We start from the raw sequence: 20,733 nt of genomic DNA on the forward strand, positions 1-20,733 counted from the left end.
GGTGAAATGTAACATTTGGAAATTCTTTTTATAATAACTTTATATTTTTTTTGCAAAGAAAGGTACTAAATTACAAAAATTACATGTATTATTCAAAATGGATTGTGAACTATGTATTAGGATACCACATCATATTCCATACAGTACAATATATGCTCATGAAATGCCAAGGACACAGGTATTTCAACTTTTGTTTAATTAGATCTCCATTGATGCCCAAATAGCATTTTGTCCCCCATTCTTTGATCTACTGTGATGCAGAAGTTAGTATGACTCCACCTCATCCCTGCATAGTTTAACCACTGTTAGCCTCCTCTCACAGGGCCTGGCCTCCTTGATCCCATTGTACGAGCTTCTCTATAAGTTCTTATGATCGGGAATATGGTCTGGATCACATAATTTTTTTTGTTTTTATAATGAATTAACATGGCACTACTAGCACATCTGATTAAACTTCAATGATGTAGTGAATAACTTAACATTATACATTTCACATTAGGTACAAGGGAAATATAGATTTTGACAATGTATTAATTTAAATAAATCAGTGGTGCCCAATTAGTCCATAAGTCATGTTGATCACTCTGTATGACAGATAGCTTCATGCCACAAAGTAAAATGAATTAATGTGATTATTCCCTCATTGTAGGTGGCCTTCATTAATCCATAGCTTGGTGAATTGTAGTCTACTCAATATGATTGCTGCAAATACGATTCCCTTATACTTCTGTGGAATTGATTCAGAGAAACCTAATAATATGAGCCTAGTAGTAGGAGTGATTGTAATATCTAAAAGTCTTACCAACTCTCAAAAGACGTGTGTTCAGTAAACCTGGATTAATTGACAATTTATGAAAATGTGTGCAGTATCAGCTTCATTAACCTGACATCAAAACCATTTAGAATCAGCACAACATCCCCATGGGTGAAGTCTTTTTGGAGAGAAATATATATCTTGTATACATTCATTGTGGTGAATTGAGGCAAGACGTTCAAGATTTATGACTTTGGCAATTAGTTTGTTCAATCGCTATACTATTGACCTATTACATAAATCAAACTGATCATCGATTTGCAAGATTGCATATTATGAGGCTGCTTTTTCTGCTTCAATTGACAGACCACCCATCCAAGGATCTTCATGTTTTGTGGGGTCCAGGTGTTCCATATATGTAATCGTTTCAGGTCATTTGGCGATTTGCCCATAAAGTAGTCACAAGGCTGTAAGTTTTTTAAAGGCCCAGTATAGGGAACTGAGTATGCAGAGGACAATGTAATAAAAGATTGAAAAACATGATCTTCAAATAATTGTCCCAAAGTTTGCAGTTTTGCATGTAACCAGACTTGTACCAAACATTGTGGCAGAAGATCGGAAAAGATGGGTTATACCATATAGCAATATAACAATTGTACTTGAGAATGTTCAGCTTAGGGACAATGGCCAATTCTATCTGAAAATCTACAATTGCATTTTTAAATCTTGTTTTCTTGAAATATCTGGTTCAAAGAAATTCCGAGCTGGAGTTAAATCTTCATATAGGTCTAAAAGTGACCATGTGCTTGCTGACAGCCCAAATACTTGTGATGATTCTGTTGAAAAACATGCCAATAATTAAAATGTTAAGCAACGCAGAGAACACCGAGATCATCTATCGTTACTGAGGGGTTGTTGCAAGTGAGTAATTGTCCTATGCGGGGTTTTGTATTGCCAAATATATATGGATACCATTCCATACAAGGTAGTAGTGTTCCCCAAAATGGGTGAAAGACCACACATCAGAAGTAAACAAATGTCATATATACCCAGTCAATGGCGTATTTAAGTTCACAATTGCTGATAGTATAGCGGGGTGCTGATGAAGCTGTGAGCACTTACTACCAAAAGTGCCGTTGGCAAGTCGATAAATCAACTCGTCCATGCAATTATCAAAAGAAAAGCCAGCTCATTGAGCACACCCTTATTTGAAGTACAATAGGTCGTAAACACAACACTTGATATAGGGACCAATATTCCTGATAAATAGAAGAGCAATTCACAAAAGTCCTTGGAGGATTCAAAGTATTCCAAAGTTTCACTGGACAAGATGAAATAGCCGTCAAAGCTTCAAAAAAATGTTATTTTTATTGGTTTAGAAACCCATATTCAATATTCAAAACAGTCATCCAATATCCAAAGCAGCCAACATGTGTTTCATCCGTACTTAATAAGCAAAATGACTTTCTCAAGGCTAATTATTGATTTGATGAATCCAGACTTCAATACATGATATCGAAAATAAGATATCGTATCAATTTAGACATCTCCATGGTGTATAAACAAAAATTCACGTGAGCTCAAAGTCATTTGTGTATCAATATTGCTTGTAGTCTTAAATGTTATCCGATCATAGGTATGTATTCACACTGAAATAAGGTCTGAATAGTGTATACCCCATGGAGATGTCTAAATTGATCCGAAATCTTATTTTCAATATCATGTATTGAAGTCTGGATTTATCAAATCAATAATTGGCCTTGAGAAAGTTGAATCTGCACTCAATCGAAATTAATACTTGATGTCCCATCATCAAAACGGAATGGACCACAAATAGGACAACTTAACCATTCATGGAACGCTGTGCCTTAATGGACAGTGCAACAAAACAATGGCAAAACAGAACAACTCATGAACGTCGATTACTAAATGGGGCTGACCCTAAGCCCTGCCTATCTCTGTATTTGTTATTGTACTCTTTTGGATGATGAATAACGTAAGGTCTACAGATGATTAAAACTGTCTGTCACCATATTAAAAAATATTTGATGCGCAAATGGACATTTACATTCAATTAATGCATGCCGAATTCGATATATTCTATAGCTCTTCATACAGACATACGTATGCATTTAGGTACTTTAAATACTAGATTTCTTTGACAAACCCTGGAAATTTTCAAACATAAAGAAAAAGGTAGAAAGTTTCTTCAAACTAAGGAGTAACTACAGGACCAAGTTATCGACATTTTTTATGGACCGTGTGTGAATCAGTCTGTATCTGAATAATATGACATTGGTGGCGTTAAGAAAGAAAGACTACAGTAGCTTGTAATTAACTATTTTTTTCCACAATGGGAGTGGAGGAGAGGCCAATGCTGTTCTTTTGTATCTTTTCTTGGAGCCAAGGTTCATACTGAACACTTATGCTCTGCTCTGCTTACTAACATAGGTCATGCATGTTAGGAAAGTAAATTCAAATGATTCCCAATTTTGCATTCTCATGATGTTGATGTTTTAGCAATGTATAATATTACTACGTTTCCCTGGATCCACGGAAACACTGTCAATTAGATCAGTTTTAGATGTCTTCTAAAAGTGTCTAGGGCTAACCCCTTTAGAGGAAAAATAAAATTACAGAAATATTGGATTTGAATTCCAAGGTGTAATACACTAATTTCCGCAGTTGTTGTCTCACTAACATGCTTACTTTGTGTGCTTTTCATCACAGAATTTGGACCGCAGCTGCATCCAGTCGATAACGCTAGTACTTGAAGATGACCTGAATAAACAAGCAACGATTATGAGGGGTGGTGAAGTGCAGTTTGGCCCAAATCAGGGTGTCGGTCTCCTTGGTAAGAAGTGCACCACAATGCAAATCAACACAACACGGATGTATGCAGACACGTAGGCATGGTTTCTAAAGAACGGTAGCATGATGCCACTACTTTTCTGTTGGAATTCACTGCACAAACATGAGGGAGGAGCAAAGTACAGACCTTTGCACGAGTGACCTGATTCCCTTAATCTTCAGATTGCATGCAGTATGAGACACGTGCAGTGCTTGCTTTCTGTTTGATGGAGTAATGGTGTTTTGCGTTTGTGTGTGCTTACTATGCACTACTGAACAACCTTGGCATTCAGCCTAAAACACAAACAAGAAATTAAATGTTGGCGAGGCCTCTATTAGATTTCCTATCTTATTTAAAATGTAAATGTAGTATACTTGTAAAGCGCACAGCTGCCCCAGCAACGGGGCGTCCCGGCGCTGTACACCGCTGGGGAACCCATCCTGGCTTTCCCTGTGAGATGGTCCCTACTGGGCATCTCCAAGGTGAAGACAAACATCCCCGGCGTTGATGGGGCCGTAAGTGGAGATTAAGCAAGCTATTGCCTAGAGTTGCTGAGTGGGATCCATGGTTAGAGTAGGCACGAGGCGAGAATGATCGAGTCCGCTGACCTTGGCCCAAGACACTGCCGCATCGGGAATCGAACCCTGGTCCCAGGCCAACCTCTGCTTCCGGGTCTGCCGCCTCTAACCAGTGAGCCACACCACTCCACCAAGCAAGTGTATATTATACAAATATATACTATTATTTGCCTATCTGCACTTGTTTTGACAAATAGAATTGCATTCTGAAAAGAGTATTGAGCTGTTACCAGCATTTTTGTAAGTTCAGTAATATTGTCCTTTCCTGTTTCAATATTTAAAGTGGTTCACTGTCAGCTATGTCGCTTCCTCCACCATTTCCCACAGAAAATGATGTTGTTGATATGAAAGTGGTAGGGAGATTGGAATCACCTATGGAAAGGGCTTGATCAGGGTGCAGGTAATATTGAGTTGACAGTTGGATAAGTTGGAAAACTTAGTCTTTGATGCAGTTGTTATTGTGTTTGAAGCTCCTACTTTAAGTTACACCAAGATGAGCTTGCAATAATGCAAGATATTCTCTGCATATAATGACTTATGTTGAGATATTGACACAATTGTTTCAGAGAATGGTGACTGTTGCAAATGGGTTCCACCCATTGAGCACGCCCAGATTTTTTTGGTCAGATTTGTCTGCTTTTTGATCACCCGGTTGTGGACTTTTTACTGTGGGCTAGTCTCATTACTTGTGTCTCACCTATGGTAATCACATGGTAAAGGGACTGTGCATGTTTACCGCCAGTGTCTACTTTTAAGGTAAGGCTGCTGCTACACAGCTAGGGTAATGGGCACTTGACTGGTTACACATAAACCTGTGTGCACATGTGAGGGCCCACTTGTGCAGGTTGCATGTGTGAGATTACCATCTTGCGAAATCCAGTAATTGTGCACAGGACGCCTGGCATAAGAGGGGATTCTGTAAAGTTAGATGTTGACCTGGGGTAACCCTCATGTTAGTGAGCAATCATAGGTAAGGTCAATAGGGTTTACTGTTTAGTCTGCGGTGTTGCTGTATTATACAAATGGGGGGAACCTACCTTAAGATGCAGTTTTGTTTTCCTTAGGCCTACAAATTCCAGTAAATTGTCAAACTGGGGTGAAACATGTACACTAAGATTGAATATGTAAGTACCAAGAGTCTACATGTAGACCTTATCGGTCTTCCAAATTGTCATATTTCTCTGCCTCAGCTCAGGATCAGATTCCAGGCCTTTTGTCACCTTGCTGGGCCGAGTTAATTACTCTGCTGTCCAGCAGAGGGAACACATTTCTCCCCACACAAAAAGAGTAATTGCCATCTGCATTGCATCTGTTAATTAGCAGTTGCACTGTACCAGGCTTGGTACAGTCCAGGTCCGCTGAATAAAGGAGGAATCTCAGACATCTGGAGCCAACACAGGATGAGGCTCCTCTTTGAAGTTTTGGTGGGAAAAACCTTGGCAGTGATCTCAGCTAAGGGGGAAGTTGAAGACCACAGAGGAGATGTGAACAGAGATCACTTCAGGGCACCATCATGGATTGTCCCAGCAAGCTGTGCAGGAGGGCTGAACAGGAGTGAAGGGGTGATGTGGCACCCTCGATTGACCAGGGGTGCCTGGCATCTATAACCTTTCACCTCCATTTAAAAACTCTTGCACAAGTGAGAGAAAGAGTTGGAGACTGGCATTAGTCAGCACAAGCTTCTGGGTGCTAAATGCTCTGAGAGGTAACCAGGACTCTCGATAATATTGAACCCCATCCACCGGGTCGGTTATTCACAAATGGGAGTCCAGGACCCCAACTCTGAGAGGGAAAGGGAGCGCTGTTGTACCCTCCAATGGCAACCACCCCTGCTACCCATGTCCTTGTCTGGGGGTAGCCACCACTGCATCCTGCCCACATGGAGCAGGTAGGGAGAATGAGATTACTGGCTACCTCGCCAGCAGAGACAAAGCTGGTGGGGCAGGGAACTGTCTGGGCAGCACAGGAGTGGTGTCCCTGTGCTGCACTAAAGTTGGATTGGCCCCGGGGTGTCCCTGGTTGGATCAGTCACCCTCATTTTAAAAAACAAAAAATCAAAAGGTAAGTTGCTCTACTATACTCAGCAAGAGAGACGCTCATAAAATATGCAGTAGAGTTTTATTTGCATGTTCTCCTGCTTTTTGTGGTGCCCTAAGGAAAGCAGGGGCACCACCACTATTTTTAAGGAACTGCTTGGTGGCTACAGGAGTGCAGCAGCCCCCATTTAATTAACTTTGTGAAACTCACCCTATGTTACTGAGGTTATAATATCTATGACCCCCCCCCAGAACCTTTTTACCATTATTTCAAGCATTTCTAAGGCTGGAGCATTGGTTCTTCTGCCGGGGAGTGCAGTGATCTCTAAATGTGTTAAAAAAGGATACCAACACATATTATGTTCTTTTTAAATGCTTTTTTGACAAAATATTGCTAATAGTCTTTTTGACCTACATTGCAATGCGTTATTGACAATAATGAATGCATTTATAATGATATAATGGTGGGTTGTTTATAACATGCAGATTATTGGTCTTTTAATGAGATGAACCTTGGGTCCACCAACACCTGCCCCCACCAACTATTCCACCTCGGAACCATCCCAATCAGTACCAAACTCACCAGCATCATCCACACCTCCATCTCCATGGCAGCCTTCCTGGACTATTGGAAACATGCAGATGTCAGACCCCTCCTAAAGAAACCCTCCGCCGACCTCAGTGATCTCAAACATTATTAACCCTTTTCCCTGCTCCCTTACCCGGCCAAAGTACTTGAGAGAGCCATCAACCAACATCTCATTGAACACCTGGAACAAAACCACCTACTTGACGCCTCACAGTCAGGATTCTGTGCCAACCACAGCACTGAGACCGTGCTGATTGATACCATGGACGGCATCAGATCTCTCCTCAACCATGGAGACAGGGTGGCACTGATCCTCCTCAACCTCTGCTGAATTTGATACCGTCTTCCACCACACCCTTATCAACAGACTGTACAACATTGCCATACAGCAAAACGCCCTTAAGTGGATTGCCTATTTCCTCACAGGTCGCACCCAGAGCATCTGGCTGCCTCCTTTCGCCTCTGAAACCATAGACATCATACGTGGCGTACCTCAGAATCTTCCCTCAGCCCCATCCTGTTCAACACATACATGACCCCCCTCATTGACGTCCTCAAATCTCACAGAAATTATCTCCTGTGCAGATGAGACTAAACTACTCCTCTTGCTCACCGAGGACCCCTGCAATGCCAAAATCAACTTCCTCCACCCCATGACCAATGTAGCCAACTGTATGAAAGATAACTGCCTCAAACTCAACTCCGACAAGACAGAAGTACTGATCTTTGGGAAGAGCACCCTCATTGGGGACCACAGCTGGTGACAAGCAGAATTCGGACCAACACCTACAGACAATGCATGCAACCAAGGCATCATCCTCAACCGCAAACAGCCCATGAAACAAGAAGTCAACGCAGTCACCCCCTCCTGCTTTCACACCAGTGCTTAATTTATAAACAAATAAGAGCTAGGGCTCTCACCACACCATGCCCCTGCTATGCTGCCAATGATTGTAACATCATAACTATTAACCATCATAGTCCTACAAGTGTGAAGATTCATACTATTTCAGTCCCCCAAAGCTGTAAGAATGGCTTGGGCGGCAGGTAATAGTCATTTTTAATGTATATTGAATTAATACTTAACAGTTGCTGTGGTCATCTCTAAATTAGCTAGACAGCTCCTCCTTGTGGCAGACTGTCACAAGTGCCGGTGTTGATAGTTAAGTGCCGGGCCTGAACACTGGACACCACCCGCTCAAATTAAGATCTGTTCCAAACCCTTTGCTTGCTCCACAGAATCCTCAGATGGATCCCAGTCAACACCGGAAAATCTGTCACCCAGGCCCTCATCACCAGCTGCCTCGACTACGGCAATACTTTCTACACAGGCCTCTCCTCCCAGCTCCTCAAAAGACTTCAAACTATACAAAATGCAGCAGCCAGGCTCAACCAGGACCTCCCCAAATGGACCCACATCTCCCCCACCTCAGAAACCTCCACTGGCTCCCCATCTAGAAGAGATGCTAGTTCAAGCTCCTCATGTACGCCTACAAAGCTCTACACAATCAAGGACCATCTACATCATCCATTGACTGAACTTCCATCTATCCGCAAGGCAACTGCGCCCCTCTCTTGCCCTCACCCCCCGCATACATTGCACTGGCAGCGAGGGCCGCTCCTTCCCCTACATTGCTGCCAATACCTGGAACGACCTGCTCCTCTGCCCCCGAACAGCACCCTCCCTGGCGGACTTCAGAAAGAAACTCAAGACCTGGCTTTTTGACTGAGAAATGGCACCATTAGCACCCAAATACCCCTAAGGGTGACAGTGCTGCGCTATACAAATGCTATTTGATTGATAGATAAAGCCAGTAGGCTTGTCTTTTACATTGATTTGGTGACATTTGCTAAAGCTAATAGGCTTGTCTTTTATTTTTGTTGTGATGACACCTTGACAAAGCAACTAGGCCTGCTTTATGAATAGATATACCCCCTTAGATTGTGATGTTCTATCTCGTAATATGCAATTTTCTGGATCATGACCCAGTAGAAGACAAGCGCGAATGCCAAAAATGTCACCGAAAGTATTTCTATCTGCCTGATGTATATATTGGTAGATATAATGCTTATTATTTAGTAGTGTGTGTGTAATAAATGTACTTCTCTTTTTTCAAAGAAAAACCTCTGACATGACAATCATTTAATTAGTGCTATTATTGTGTGCTAATGAATGGTGATTAGAAGCCCACACCACTGCCCCTGAGTAAGCCTTGAACTGCTCTGCATTGCTACCCTGAGAGAGTCAAGTGCTACAATGTGGTGCTTGGTTCACAGTAAGGGGAAAATGTAGACCTATTACTTGCATGTGACTCACTTCCTGCCCAACTAATAACCACATTTCTTACAGTGACAAGCAAGTTAATGTGAACTTTTTTCAACTACAAAAGCATTGACAGGGACCACATTTTACTTTCAAAACTTTAAACCTGCCTTGAGTTAGAACAGTAAATAAACGTGGTCATACAATTGGTGAGATATGGGCTTGATTGGATTCAGAAATTTAAAATGTTGAAAGATTTAGAGGTAGATTTTATTTTTATGAAACACAAGCTAGACCAAAACACACGAGTGTCACATCATCGTTTTAATATATTTATGTATGTCAATAGGCCTGTCAAATAGCTAATATAGTTTGCTAGAGCTTTATTCAATTACACATGTTTGAAATATTTCATTCATTCTTCCATGAAAAGGCTATTGTATAATACAAAAATATATGTTTATTCTTCTATCCTGTGTAGGAGATATTGAAATCCGGAATCTGTCCTCTATGTTTGTACAGCTAAATACACGGTTTGGTTTAAGGATCCGGTTTTCTAAAGATGGAGAACGACTTTATATACAGGCTAATAGTACATGGAAGAGGAGAACACTGGGACTGTGTGGAACATTTAATGGGAACCTGAGAGATGATTTTCTGTAAGTGTGTTTATTTCACTATGTCTCACTTAAAGGTTGTTCTTTCCTTCAGGTTCTGGCCATGGGGTTCCAGTAAGAGTTCTGGAACACTCCGTTTCTTTTTAAAAAAAAACTGCTCTATAGATCGGTGCCAACTTGTCTCTGCATTTACACAAAACCCGTTCTAACTTGTGTTAGTACAAACCAAACATCTGACAATAACCATTTTAAGCATTTTGCTCCTCTTGTCTCATAGGGGATTTTTAATTGTGTGACTAACATCAAAATGTACACATAGTGGACTGATGTTCTTTACTATGTGGATTATTTATCATCTATTTGTGCCTAGCTAATAAAGTCATTTTTATATCAAACCCTATACCAACAAAGAACACAGTGATGGTTGTCCCTAATACCTGATCGCTGGAAGTTTAATCAAGAAAAGGTATGAAGTACCCCCTTTAGGCAGGCGCAGCAGTTCTTCAGGGGCACAGATTGGTCAGTAACATTGAGGGGGTATGAGCTTCAGATTTAACTACAATCACGCTGGCATATAATGTTAAAATACATTACACAACAAGCAGGGCTCATGAGATGGGCTTAAAAGGCAGTGGAAAGGGAGAGGAATACGGATTGGTAGGAGTTCTATGTGAGTGAAATGTAAAATTGTAAAATAATCAACTTTTTTTAGGGAATTCAAAACCGAGATGAGAGACAGAGTGTGTGTGCGTTTGTCTGTGTGTGTGTGTATAATTCGCAGCTGAAATCCGACAGACACCAAAACTCTCTAAGTTCCTCTAAAGCATTCCCTTCACTGTTTGATCTCTCATTCACTGAACATGGTTGATGACTCACACCTGGCATCTTCTCTGCACCTGTGTTGTTACCCCTCTGCCTCCAGCTATTTCTACCCTGGAAGCTCAGTGGGGAACAACTTGCAACAGTCTTTCCTACTGAAGTGGCACTTGTTCCGGTTTTGTCTTGCTGCTCTGGTTTCAGGCTTCTTCCATTTTTCCTTGGTCTCCCTTTATTTTCTTGCTCTGTTATCTTGCCTTCCCTGGTTCTGTCTCTTATTGAAGCTGCCATTCTGTCTACCTTAATTGTGATTCCTGTCCTATCAGCACACTCCCTCTCCTGCACTTGTTGGTGTGCTGATTTGAGTCTTGGATCCTCGTTCCCTCCATTGTGTTCCTTATTTCAGTCATGTTCTTGTTCTTCTAGCTCTGTCTGCACACTTTCTGTCATACCTTTATTGGTGTGTAGATTCTGACTCTTGGATTCTTGTTAGTTGTGCTAGTCCTGTCTCTCTTCCCTTTTTTAATTGTGGCCTTTCTCTTTGTTTTCTGTATTCCTGTTTCCACAGACCTTGAGGTGAGTCCTGACCTTGTTCTTGAATCCAGTCCTGCTTTTCCCTGAGCTCAGTTCCTTGCTCTATTCCCTTTTGTCTTTTCCTGTGGTTATGTTGGACTTCATTGTTATTACAAGGGGTGCCTGTGCGATTCTAAGGATTGGTGCGTCTGCACAGGGAGTCACCCAGTAACCTGTTATCTTACGAGCTGCTGTGTGTGTTCCCAAACTCTCAGAGAGTAACTGCCAGTCGTGGCCGGCATGGCTCATGGGTGGGGTGCAGGGCGCGGGGTGGCACGGACAGGCGTTGGTTCTCGAGGGGAGGGGAGTCGCTCAGGAAGGGGGGGGGGGTTCAATAATAAAAATTAAAACATTAAAACCTACCATTCTGCTGGCCTGGAGCAGAGAGCAGGCAGCCTCCCTACCCTCCCCTAAGCCAATCACAACACTCCAGTGGAGCGTTGTGATTGGTCAGGACGCTGCCCAGCTAGGGGCTGTAGGGGATTGCATGTTCTCCATGTAGGCTGCAATGCAGCCTGCATGGAGAAGTGCAGAGTGCACATGACAGGTTTGGGAGGCTCGAGAGGGCCGACCAAACCAGCCAAGTGTACTTAGGAATGGGGAAACCACTCCTGCCCTCCGCGGGCAGCTCCGCCCACCAGCCTGCCCGCAATGCTGAAAGAAACATAAAATGGTAATAACCAAAAGTTATTAACGTTTTATGTTTTGGCTTTCTCGCACTGCGAGAAAGCAGTGGGGCGACGCTCCTCCGCCCTAGTGGAGGAGCTGCCCCTGGGTAACTGCTCCTTACCTTTTGTACCATCTGCTCCTCTCACAGCAAGATCAATTCTAAATGAGCTTTATAGTGGTTCTGTTTGTACTGTCACCTCGCCTTCTCATTGTTTATTGTTCAATATTTATCTTGCCTTTATAGTCTGTCTTTGCAGGCATTACACCATGTAGTACCACTGTACCACCATGCATTGTATTGGGTGATGTCTTGTACAGTGTTAAATACTTTTCTTTCTGTTTTCAAAGAATAGGTCACTGTAGGTGAGGCAACATGTTCAGGGAGATCAGTGAAAAAAGTCTGAGGATTTCAACTCAGAAACATCCCTACACTTTGCTCTGCCTTTTTATGACAATGGGCACTCACTCTCATGGTAAACAGAGGAGAGTGTCAAACTTGAATCAGCTTGCACCTACTTTTGAATAGAGCATGAATAAAACCCTGTGCATTCAGTGTTCCAGATCTGGTGATACCAAAGAGAACTCAATCACAGCAGCAGCTGTCTTATAGTAAACCTCTCATGTGTCCATATATGGAGTCCATGGACAGGGTTAGCAAATGAGAGCTGTCAGTGTCTTGCTTACTGTGCATAAGATGAAACAGTCCTGGAATACTTCTTAACAACCTTGCCCCTAACATGGTCTTGTGTCTGATCTTTTAGTGGGCCGATGGCGCCCCAACACGTTTACCTACAAGGTTGTACTAGAATGTATACTGCGGAAATATATTTTCGCTCAATTTACTAACTCAGGTAAAAGTGATTTTGAAATTGAGCGTTTCAGCTATATAAAGCGCAAAGGGAAAGCTGCATTTTGTAAAAGGCAGGGCTTCACAAGGCCCACTACCTCTTTCTGGCTAATCTCCGGGCAAGTAAAAACCTTGATTCGCTTTAAAGCATTTATTGTGAAGTGGGTCCTGGTGTACACATAGGCTGTCTAGCACCACACACAATCTTCGCTCTATGATGCAGAGACATGTGTGATGTCTAGCATAGGTTTTATAATGAAAGCATACCTTCCAGTACAAAATTCTATACCTAGATAAACTGTAAAACATTCCACACAGTGGATCTGTGCTGTAGAATGCAGTACACATCCAATGTGCGGAATATTTTTATAAACATTTCTAAACGTTAACACCTGGTGTTTTTCTTTATGCAAAGCCCAGTATATATTTTAGTAGATCAAGCTTTGTGTTAAAAACTACAAGTTTTTGCACTGTAATGCCCAACTTCCACCCAGGTAATGCCCCCATGATGCAAAGTGGCATAAAGCGCTATTTGTGCTGAAAAAAGGGCACCTTTCCAACTCAAAAATAACTTTTGCGCAAGAAAGTTAATACTCTGGCCCCTTGTCTCTCAGGTAAGGCTAACTTATAAATGTGATGGTTTAAGATTACTCGCGCCCAAAAGTAAGTCCTCTAATGAATGTAGCGTCATGGACCCTGACTCTGTTCCTAGCCATGTCTGCGCAGGGCGTGGCTTTAGATCCCCACCTTTGCAGTGGCGTCTCGTAGAGGGAGTGCTGCAGGGCAGTGGGGCAGGGGAGGGGCAGAGTGGGGCAGGGGAGGGGCAGGGTGGGTGGGGGTAGCGGACTCGGACATACGACAGACAAGAGTAAAATAAGTAATTAAATAAATAAAAATATTTACCTTGCGCTCACTGCATCGCCAGCGCTGCTGCATCGCAAGCGCAAGGTAAATAAATAAATGTATTTAATTACTTACTTTACTCCTGTCTGTCGTATATCTGAGTCCACTACTCCCCACTTTGCCTCTCCCCGCCCTGCCCCACCACCTCTCCCTCTGCGAGCCACAACTGCAGCTCTGAGTAGCTTATCACCTGACACATAGTTTGTCTGTCCCGCTCACTGGTTGCTTGCAGAACTTTTGCCATGCTGTTTTACTTACTGCCAGTTTTCCACCTTTTCCCCGTGTATTACTTTTTGCTTCACGCCCTTATTCGTGTCAGAACTCTGTCAAACACTGAATTTACATATCATACAGAGGCTGCACAACTGAGAAGAATGACATACATCAAATGTACCGATCCAAGATTCAGGAAGTAGGCTCTGGCATCATGCTTATTAGCAGGTCAACCATTTTTCTACTATCATTGACCGACTTGGTTCGTCTGTTTAGCAGTATTAAACATCTAACCTATTTAAACATCTAACCCATTTATAAAGGAACTCAAGGTACCAGGCTTGTGTATCTTTAAACCCCATTTAATACAGTTCTGGGGTCAGCTTGTGAATAGAGGCCTACGTTTGGCCCATTACAGCTCTTTTTTTGATCAGATTCCAGTTCATATTGGAGATTGTTCCCTTATCTAGAACCATGGTTATTTAGTGTTCCTTTTTGCTTAAATTATTACTCAGTTAAATCATCCTGAACGGACACCTGATGAAGGCTTAACCGAAACGCGTTGTGTGAAGAAAATCATCGTCATTAGGGTTCTGTCTTGTTCTATGTACATATATACTTTTGGTCATGTTACATGTCAGATTATGTATATCATTCTGTGTATTATTTAAATAATAGTTATTTTAGAAATTATCATTGTCCATGTATCAAATAAGAGTTACTAGGAATATTTATTGATTCATAATAACTACTACAAACAAAAAAATTTATTAAAAAATATATATTTTGTCTATAAAACTTGTTAGCTTCTTTTTTACCTATATATATATTTTTTCATTTATACACCACTGGGATATTATCTAGAGCTAATATATCATTTTCTGCACACTCCTTTTTATTATCCTTGCCCTCCTTTTTACCCTTACTTTTTGCTCACTACATTCAATTGTCTCTGTCCCTCTCTCTCCGTTCCTTCAATTACTCTTGTCAAGTTTGAATGTTCTTGCACTTCTTTGTCTCCCTATAGTCTCCTTTCTCAATATGCCTCCTGCTTTCTCACTCACTCTGTCTCTGCCTTAGGAAGAACCTTCCTAATGTCTCTACATAAGGAAGACATTCGGAAGAAGCACAAGTCTAGGGGACATTAAGAAGAATATTGTGGTTGAAGGCTGTCGCCGGTACTCCCGTTCCTCCTTGTTATGATTTCGGTGGAACTTCTTATTTACTTTCTTGCTATTGAAAAGGAGGGTTTGGAGGAAGCCAAAAAATCACTTGTGCTCAATGATAAGTCCCTCTTTGTCAGTCAGAGAAGGGAAGATCAGGCTGTACCACCAGGGACATAAGGATATTCGAGATACCCCCTAGGCTCCTACAAGATTCTCAGCATTCAAGAGCGAGCGCACACAAGCAAAAATTATGACGCTTGAGATTCAATACTCCTTCATGGAAAAAAATCAGAAAAGCTAGAACAGACATCAAATGAAGGTCACTAACATGTTACGGGAAGAAGATATTCGAACAAGCTCCACCCCTAGAGAAGCAATCCCCCCACGACAAAGAAATGCAGAAGTGAAGTGCTGACAGTCCTTGAGCTTTGCTAGTCAAAAGGAAATTCCTTCTGGTGAACACTTATGCTGAGCCACAGCAAGCTGATGCGGTGTCTTTAGCAATCTCTGCTGCCTAAAAACCCCAACACCATCCTCCGATTATTGGAAGGTATCTGGATGGCATTTGAGACATACGTTTCGCTACTCTGCCACTATGGTATTTTCCCACTTTCTTTTGGCTGCACATCTTAACATAGCATCATTTTGGAAATCACCTAGCTCCTCTACAATTTCTATGTATTGGTCAAAACTGTGTGACATTGATGAAATGGAAAAATGAACTGCTGTGTTGAGTTGGATGAGTAAGTATGAGAAGATGTGAATACCCTTCTGAACGTAAATCTGGTAGGTAGATGTCCCATGCCCTCTTCCTGTCCCTCCTCCAAGTGGATATCGTAGGTTGAGCATTGTTGTTCGGGCACTCTGTTGCATCCTAAGGATCTGAATGCTTGAGTAACAAACGGTCTAGATTGTGGGTCAGCATCCTTGTATCGCACTGTCTCTATTGGAGCCCTATTCGAGGTGTGCCCTTCTCTGGCGGCAGATAGTGATGATGTCAAGAGATCTATTGTGTTCATGCTGCTATTTTTGTCTTCTTCTCCTACTGCAAACACTTAAATACAGATGTTTAATAACGAAAGTTTCCTCCAACACTCTGAAATAGTTGTGCGGAGTCTAGAAAGACTATCAGTCCTGGAAGGAAATATTTGAAGTTAATGCATAATGAATATTTTTAGAAAGTGGAAAAGAAATGGGTTTGCTCCGCGAGATGAGGGCTATCAAGGAGAAGGACCAGAGAGAGGCAGCTGAGGGCTTCACTTTTTTTTAAAAGTGTTCAGGAATGGAAGTGTCTAGGTTCATGTTTATTATCTGTTTATTATCTTAGTGAGCATGGATATAAAAAACGTCTTTGACTTTTTTGGTAGGTCTCCAGCTGGAATGATCGAAGGGACCCCTCAGCTTCACGCCAATGCATGGAAGGTGTCCTCAGCATGTTCCAATCCGTTCTACATTCCTGTAATGGATCCTTGTGATACAAATCAACAAAATGGTAAATTCTCAGTTCTACTTTGTGTAACATCGACTTGGTTTGTTTATAAATGTACATCTAAAATTTTTAGTACAATGATAAAATAATATCTATTGCCAGAGCTGGCATATCCCAAAGTGCACAGGGAGGGCATTATTTACTGAATCCTACTTTAGGAACCTTCATACCATGTTTTCTTTATCAGCTAAAGCGGCCATGTTTCCTAAGGTATGCAGGGCCCATAGCCAGATGATAGGACGTTTCAGCTTTGCCTAGGTTTTGTTAGGTTTGTTAGAAAGGGAAGTTACAGTGCTTAATTGTGCAAGTGTTTACAGGTGGGGCCCACCGACACTCATTCTTAGGGACCAGAACTTGTTTTTCCTTAACAGACTAAACCAGAGCAAGAGCGAGAGAAAAACACAAAGAGGGGAAACAAGGAGGTAGGGAAAGATGAAAAACAGTGACAAAGTGGAAGACGAGGATAAAAACAAATCTGGCAGTGTGAGATTAAGGGCCAGGGAGCATCTGGTGCTGTATTAAAGAGCCTTGGTATCCGTCACCCCAACCTTCACCAGCCACGGGCTTCTGAGAAAACGTTGGGCCCAGGCACTTAATACTTTACAAATTAAGCTCTAGTGCAGTGCAACCACTCTACTTAACATGACAGCATAGCTTCTCCACTGATACATTCAAAAGGTGCAATTCTCTCATTTGGGACACTGACCACAACTATAATCAGGCTGGTCCAGGCAACTACGACCTAGGCCCTGTGGCTATATTTATGTGCATTCCTGTCTTTGGTATCAGCAGTTTCCAACACATACTGATAGGGAGGGAGAGATGCCCCTCTTTCGGAGTGTATGTCAGTCAAAGGAGCCCGTAGGGGCACAAATAAGCAGCATTCACTTGCACTGTTATGAACGGTGCGCATTACACTATAGTAGCACATATTACAGGGAACCGGCATTTGATAGACTCAATGAAAACACGTTGTTTAACAAAGATATAAATTTTTTTATAACTGTATTTTCTAAACTTATTTTTTCATAGTTGGCTATGCGGCTCATTGTGAATTAATCAATCAAGACCTCTTTGCACCTTGCCACGCCTACGTCAGTCCTGGTTTATACTTCCAGCTCTGCCGCTTCGATGCTTGCAAATGTGGAAGCAGTTGTCTGTGCAATGCACTTGCTCATTATGCCTACATCTGCGGGAAGCATGGAATTGCTATAGACTTCAGATCTCACGTTTCATACTGTGGTGAGTAAAGTCACCGACAAATTCCAGTGCATCATTTGCTATATATGGCATGGCATTTTATATTTTTATGATAATACAGTTGTTTTGTTGGCATCAAAAAGGGGTGATGTGTTGGCAAAAGTTATGCTGGAATGATGTTGCGCCTCTGCTTCGTTTTTGTTGGCATTGCGTTGGTGTTAAGCAAACTATATATGGGAGTTATGCGTGCATGGTTTCATCCATGTATGGATTAAGGAGCCAGCCAAAGCGTAATCAACCTTTTTAGAGACTTCAGACCTTGGGCTGGCACTAAAGTGAACCAAAGCCCATCCTGGACGCTGTAGTCCTCACCACCCCCATCTCTTAAATGTCATGTGGACCTTATCTTCATTCTTCTACTCTTCATGTTGAGCTGACATTTCCTTTCTCTAGCCTTCTGTTTCATGGATATGCCCGGACTGGTAACTCTTGCTTTTTGCACACGCCTTTGGTTCACCACTGTGGAATTGAACTACTCCTTCTCAGTTCTGATCCCTGTTCCAATCTCTTTTAGTCTGTTTTTTAGGTCTCGCTGAGACAGCGAAAGCTGTCTCTTTGAGACATTTTGTAAGTGGGTTTTTGAAAGTGCTTCCCCTGGCATAGAGCTACAGTGCACGAGGCGTGCACGCGCGCAAAGCAGCCATATGGCTTTACGTCGCTCTCCCTCGTAGCCCCTCTCCGCCCCCTTCCCTGCTGCTATTTCACACCAGTTTCTCAGAACTCGCGCTTCTCTCCCCCACCCCCCCACCATCGTGTCTCGCGCGTCCAATGCTTGTTAGTTCATGGGAGCATATTTTCCCGGCATTGATTTTAGCAGTTGTTTTAAACGCGCAGTGTTGTCGTTTGAGAAGTTTGTGTTTCATGATTCTGTGCCCTTACGAGTACCTTTCTGTCTGTTTCAGTGTGGTGGGAAGCACCTTTATTGGTACTACTTGGTACTACGGGGACACACTACACGAAATAATAAAAAACTGCCGTTGAGTTTCTTTAGCTCTGAAGCAAACATGATTAAGCATTTCGCATGCTGGCAGATAAGGGAATTTAGATGCAGACAAGCACGAGACGCGTTTTAATATATACCCTCAAGAAACATAATCTTTTTGTTTCGCTTCTTAGTACTTTATTCGCCCTCCCTACCCCTCCCTCATGACCCAACTGCGTCAGCTGACAGAGGCTCAGAAACGCGGTTTACTGGGTCACTTGAGGTGAGCAGAGCTCGCTCCCTCCCACTCCTTGCTTTGAAGTTTTTTTCCTGTTCGTGAAAACAATCATTACCAGCACCAGAGACGCCAGGGACCGCCCTCTGCAGATAAGCAGGAGCCAAGCGAACTGCTACATGCACCGCAGCAGGGCAGGGCGTTTTTATATGGGGAAAATGTAATCTGATGGTGCTCATAGCCAGGTTTTAACCTGCGATGGATTTCTTATTTACATTTTTTCAACCTAAGCAAGGACATATTCACTATTAAATCGTTTTATTGAAAATCATCAGCAGAGAGAGGAGAAAGCCTCACAAATATCCAGTCAGGAGGAGTATTTACAACATTTCTCAGTTTGGTCTCAGTAGTGTCAGTTTGTAACCTTAACAGCCGGGAGAGTGCTCTTTGCCCGGTTCATAACGGTGGCATTCCACACAGTAAAAGGGTAGGTGGTTAAATTTACCTTGTTTGCACTGGTGCCCGTGCACACATGCTACGTCACAGCCAGGACACTCAATCCAGGCTGCCTCCTCCAAAGAGAATAACTGGCGTCGACAATAGGTTCTGAGACCCGAGAGAGGACAGTGGCCTCAGTAGGCAGGTCCGTTCTTTTGACAGACAGTCCCCCGGCAAAAATAGATTTGCGCCATGATCCGTTTCCTTCCCTCACTATTTTTCCATCTGTCCCTCCCATTCTTTTTGTTGTTGTCTCAGTTTTATATAGCGCAAACTCGATCCCAAGCTATCGGAGTGCTTTACATGAGCGCCAGTTGCAATACAGACGACAAAGGGGCACGTTTTTTTTTTTAAGCACGGTGAGATTAAGTGACTTGCACTGCATTACAAATTAAACTGTCTGCGGTAATCTGATTTAGATGCTACGTCACTTCAGGTGTTTTGTATTATGGTGTTACTTTTATAAAGCGCGTTTTACCTCATTGCATTATCGGATGAATTTAGATGAACCCAGGCGTGTGTACATCAGTGACTGTGTGCTAGCAAATAACATCATCACAGAAGACAAGCAAAACCTGTCCGTCTTACCTCCGTTTGTGAGATTAACCTTGAGGTTGTGTCTCGAAGGATGTATTTTATTTTTCAGTGAAGAATGCTTTGATAGTTTGATTCCTCACCGGCCAATGTGGTAAAAACAAGTATTGGCAAAACCAGTAGGTCTGGTATTGTATACCAGCCTTTTGGCTTTGTCATGAACCTTTTGGTCTGCGAGAACACACTGCCCATATAGTATGGCAGTGCAGGCTGATCAATGAAAAAAATAGGCTTTGATTATTACTTTTCTGCTTGCCCAAATTTCTTGATATTTTAAAACGACTTCAACTAATTTTGCTTGATGTGCTCAATTTACCCATCTCGTGAAATTGTAAAGGTTTCAAAACTGCCTTGACACACAGAAGAACAGACAGCAGAAACCATTATGTGAGTTTATTATCCAGCAAGGGCCTCCTAACACCCTGCTTGCCTATCCAGCTGTTGTACATAGATTCTACAAGACATCCTTAAAACATTCCAAACACTGTTCTAGATGTGCAGGGTCATAGGCTAACGGGGGTGAGAAAGATACCACATGGCTGTGTGCTGAAGCTCTTCATAACTGGACTGAACATGCTTTGTTTTAGTGATTGTGTGTTTTATGTATGTACTTTTGCCCTCATTATGTTTCATAGAGGTAATCATGTAAGTGCCTTCAGTACACTGATGTATTAGGTCTAGGTTTTTTAAACAAAATCCCTAACTCGTAAACCCTACTTCCATGTTTGAACACGTTGTTACACAGGGCAATAACTTCATCTCTCAAATCTTCAGTTCCCGTATATGTCAAGTTGGGGTGATGCTTCTTCAGTCACCCAGACCAGACCTTTCAATATCCTAATAGATCAAGGAGTGACCCT

The 20,733-nt window shown here is 42.2% G+C and overlaps 1 protein-coding gene across 1 annotated transcript in view; it reads left to right on the top strand.

Annotated features, from left to right (window-relative positions):
* The window catches only part of OTOGL (otogelin like), a 939,358-nt gene that overhangs the window by 182,844 nt on the left and 735,781 nt on the right, over positions 1-20,733 (top strand). The window contains exons 17-20 of the mRNA XM_085653920.1: positions 3,485-3,608; positions 9,553-9,730; positions 16,243-16,367; positions 17,397-17,606. Coding sequence (XP_085510046.1) covers positions 3,485-3,608; positions 9,553-9,730; positions 16,243-16,367; positions 17,397-17,606 — 637 coding nt within the window. The remainder of the gene's footprint in view (positions 1-3,484; positions 3,609-9,552; positions 9,731-16,242; positions 16,368-17,396; positions 17,607-20,733) is intronic.

Source organism: Triturus cristatus, chromosome 4_1 (assembly GCF_964204655.1).
Source record: "Triturus cristatus chromosome 4_1, aTriCri1.1, whole genome shotgun sequence".
Classification (NCBI taxonomy): domain Eukaryota; kingdom Metazoa; phylum Chordata; class Amphibia; order Caudata; family Salamandridae; genus Triturus; species Triturus cristatus.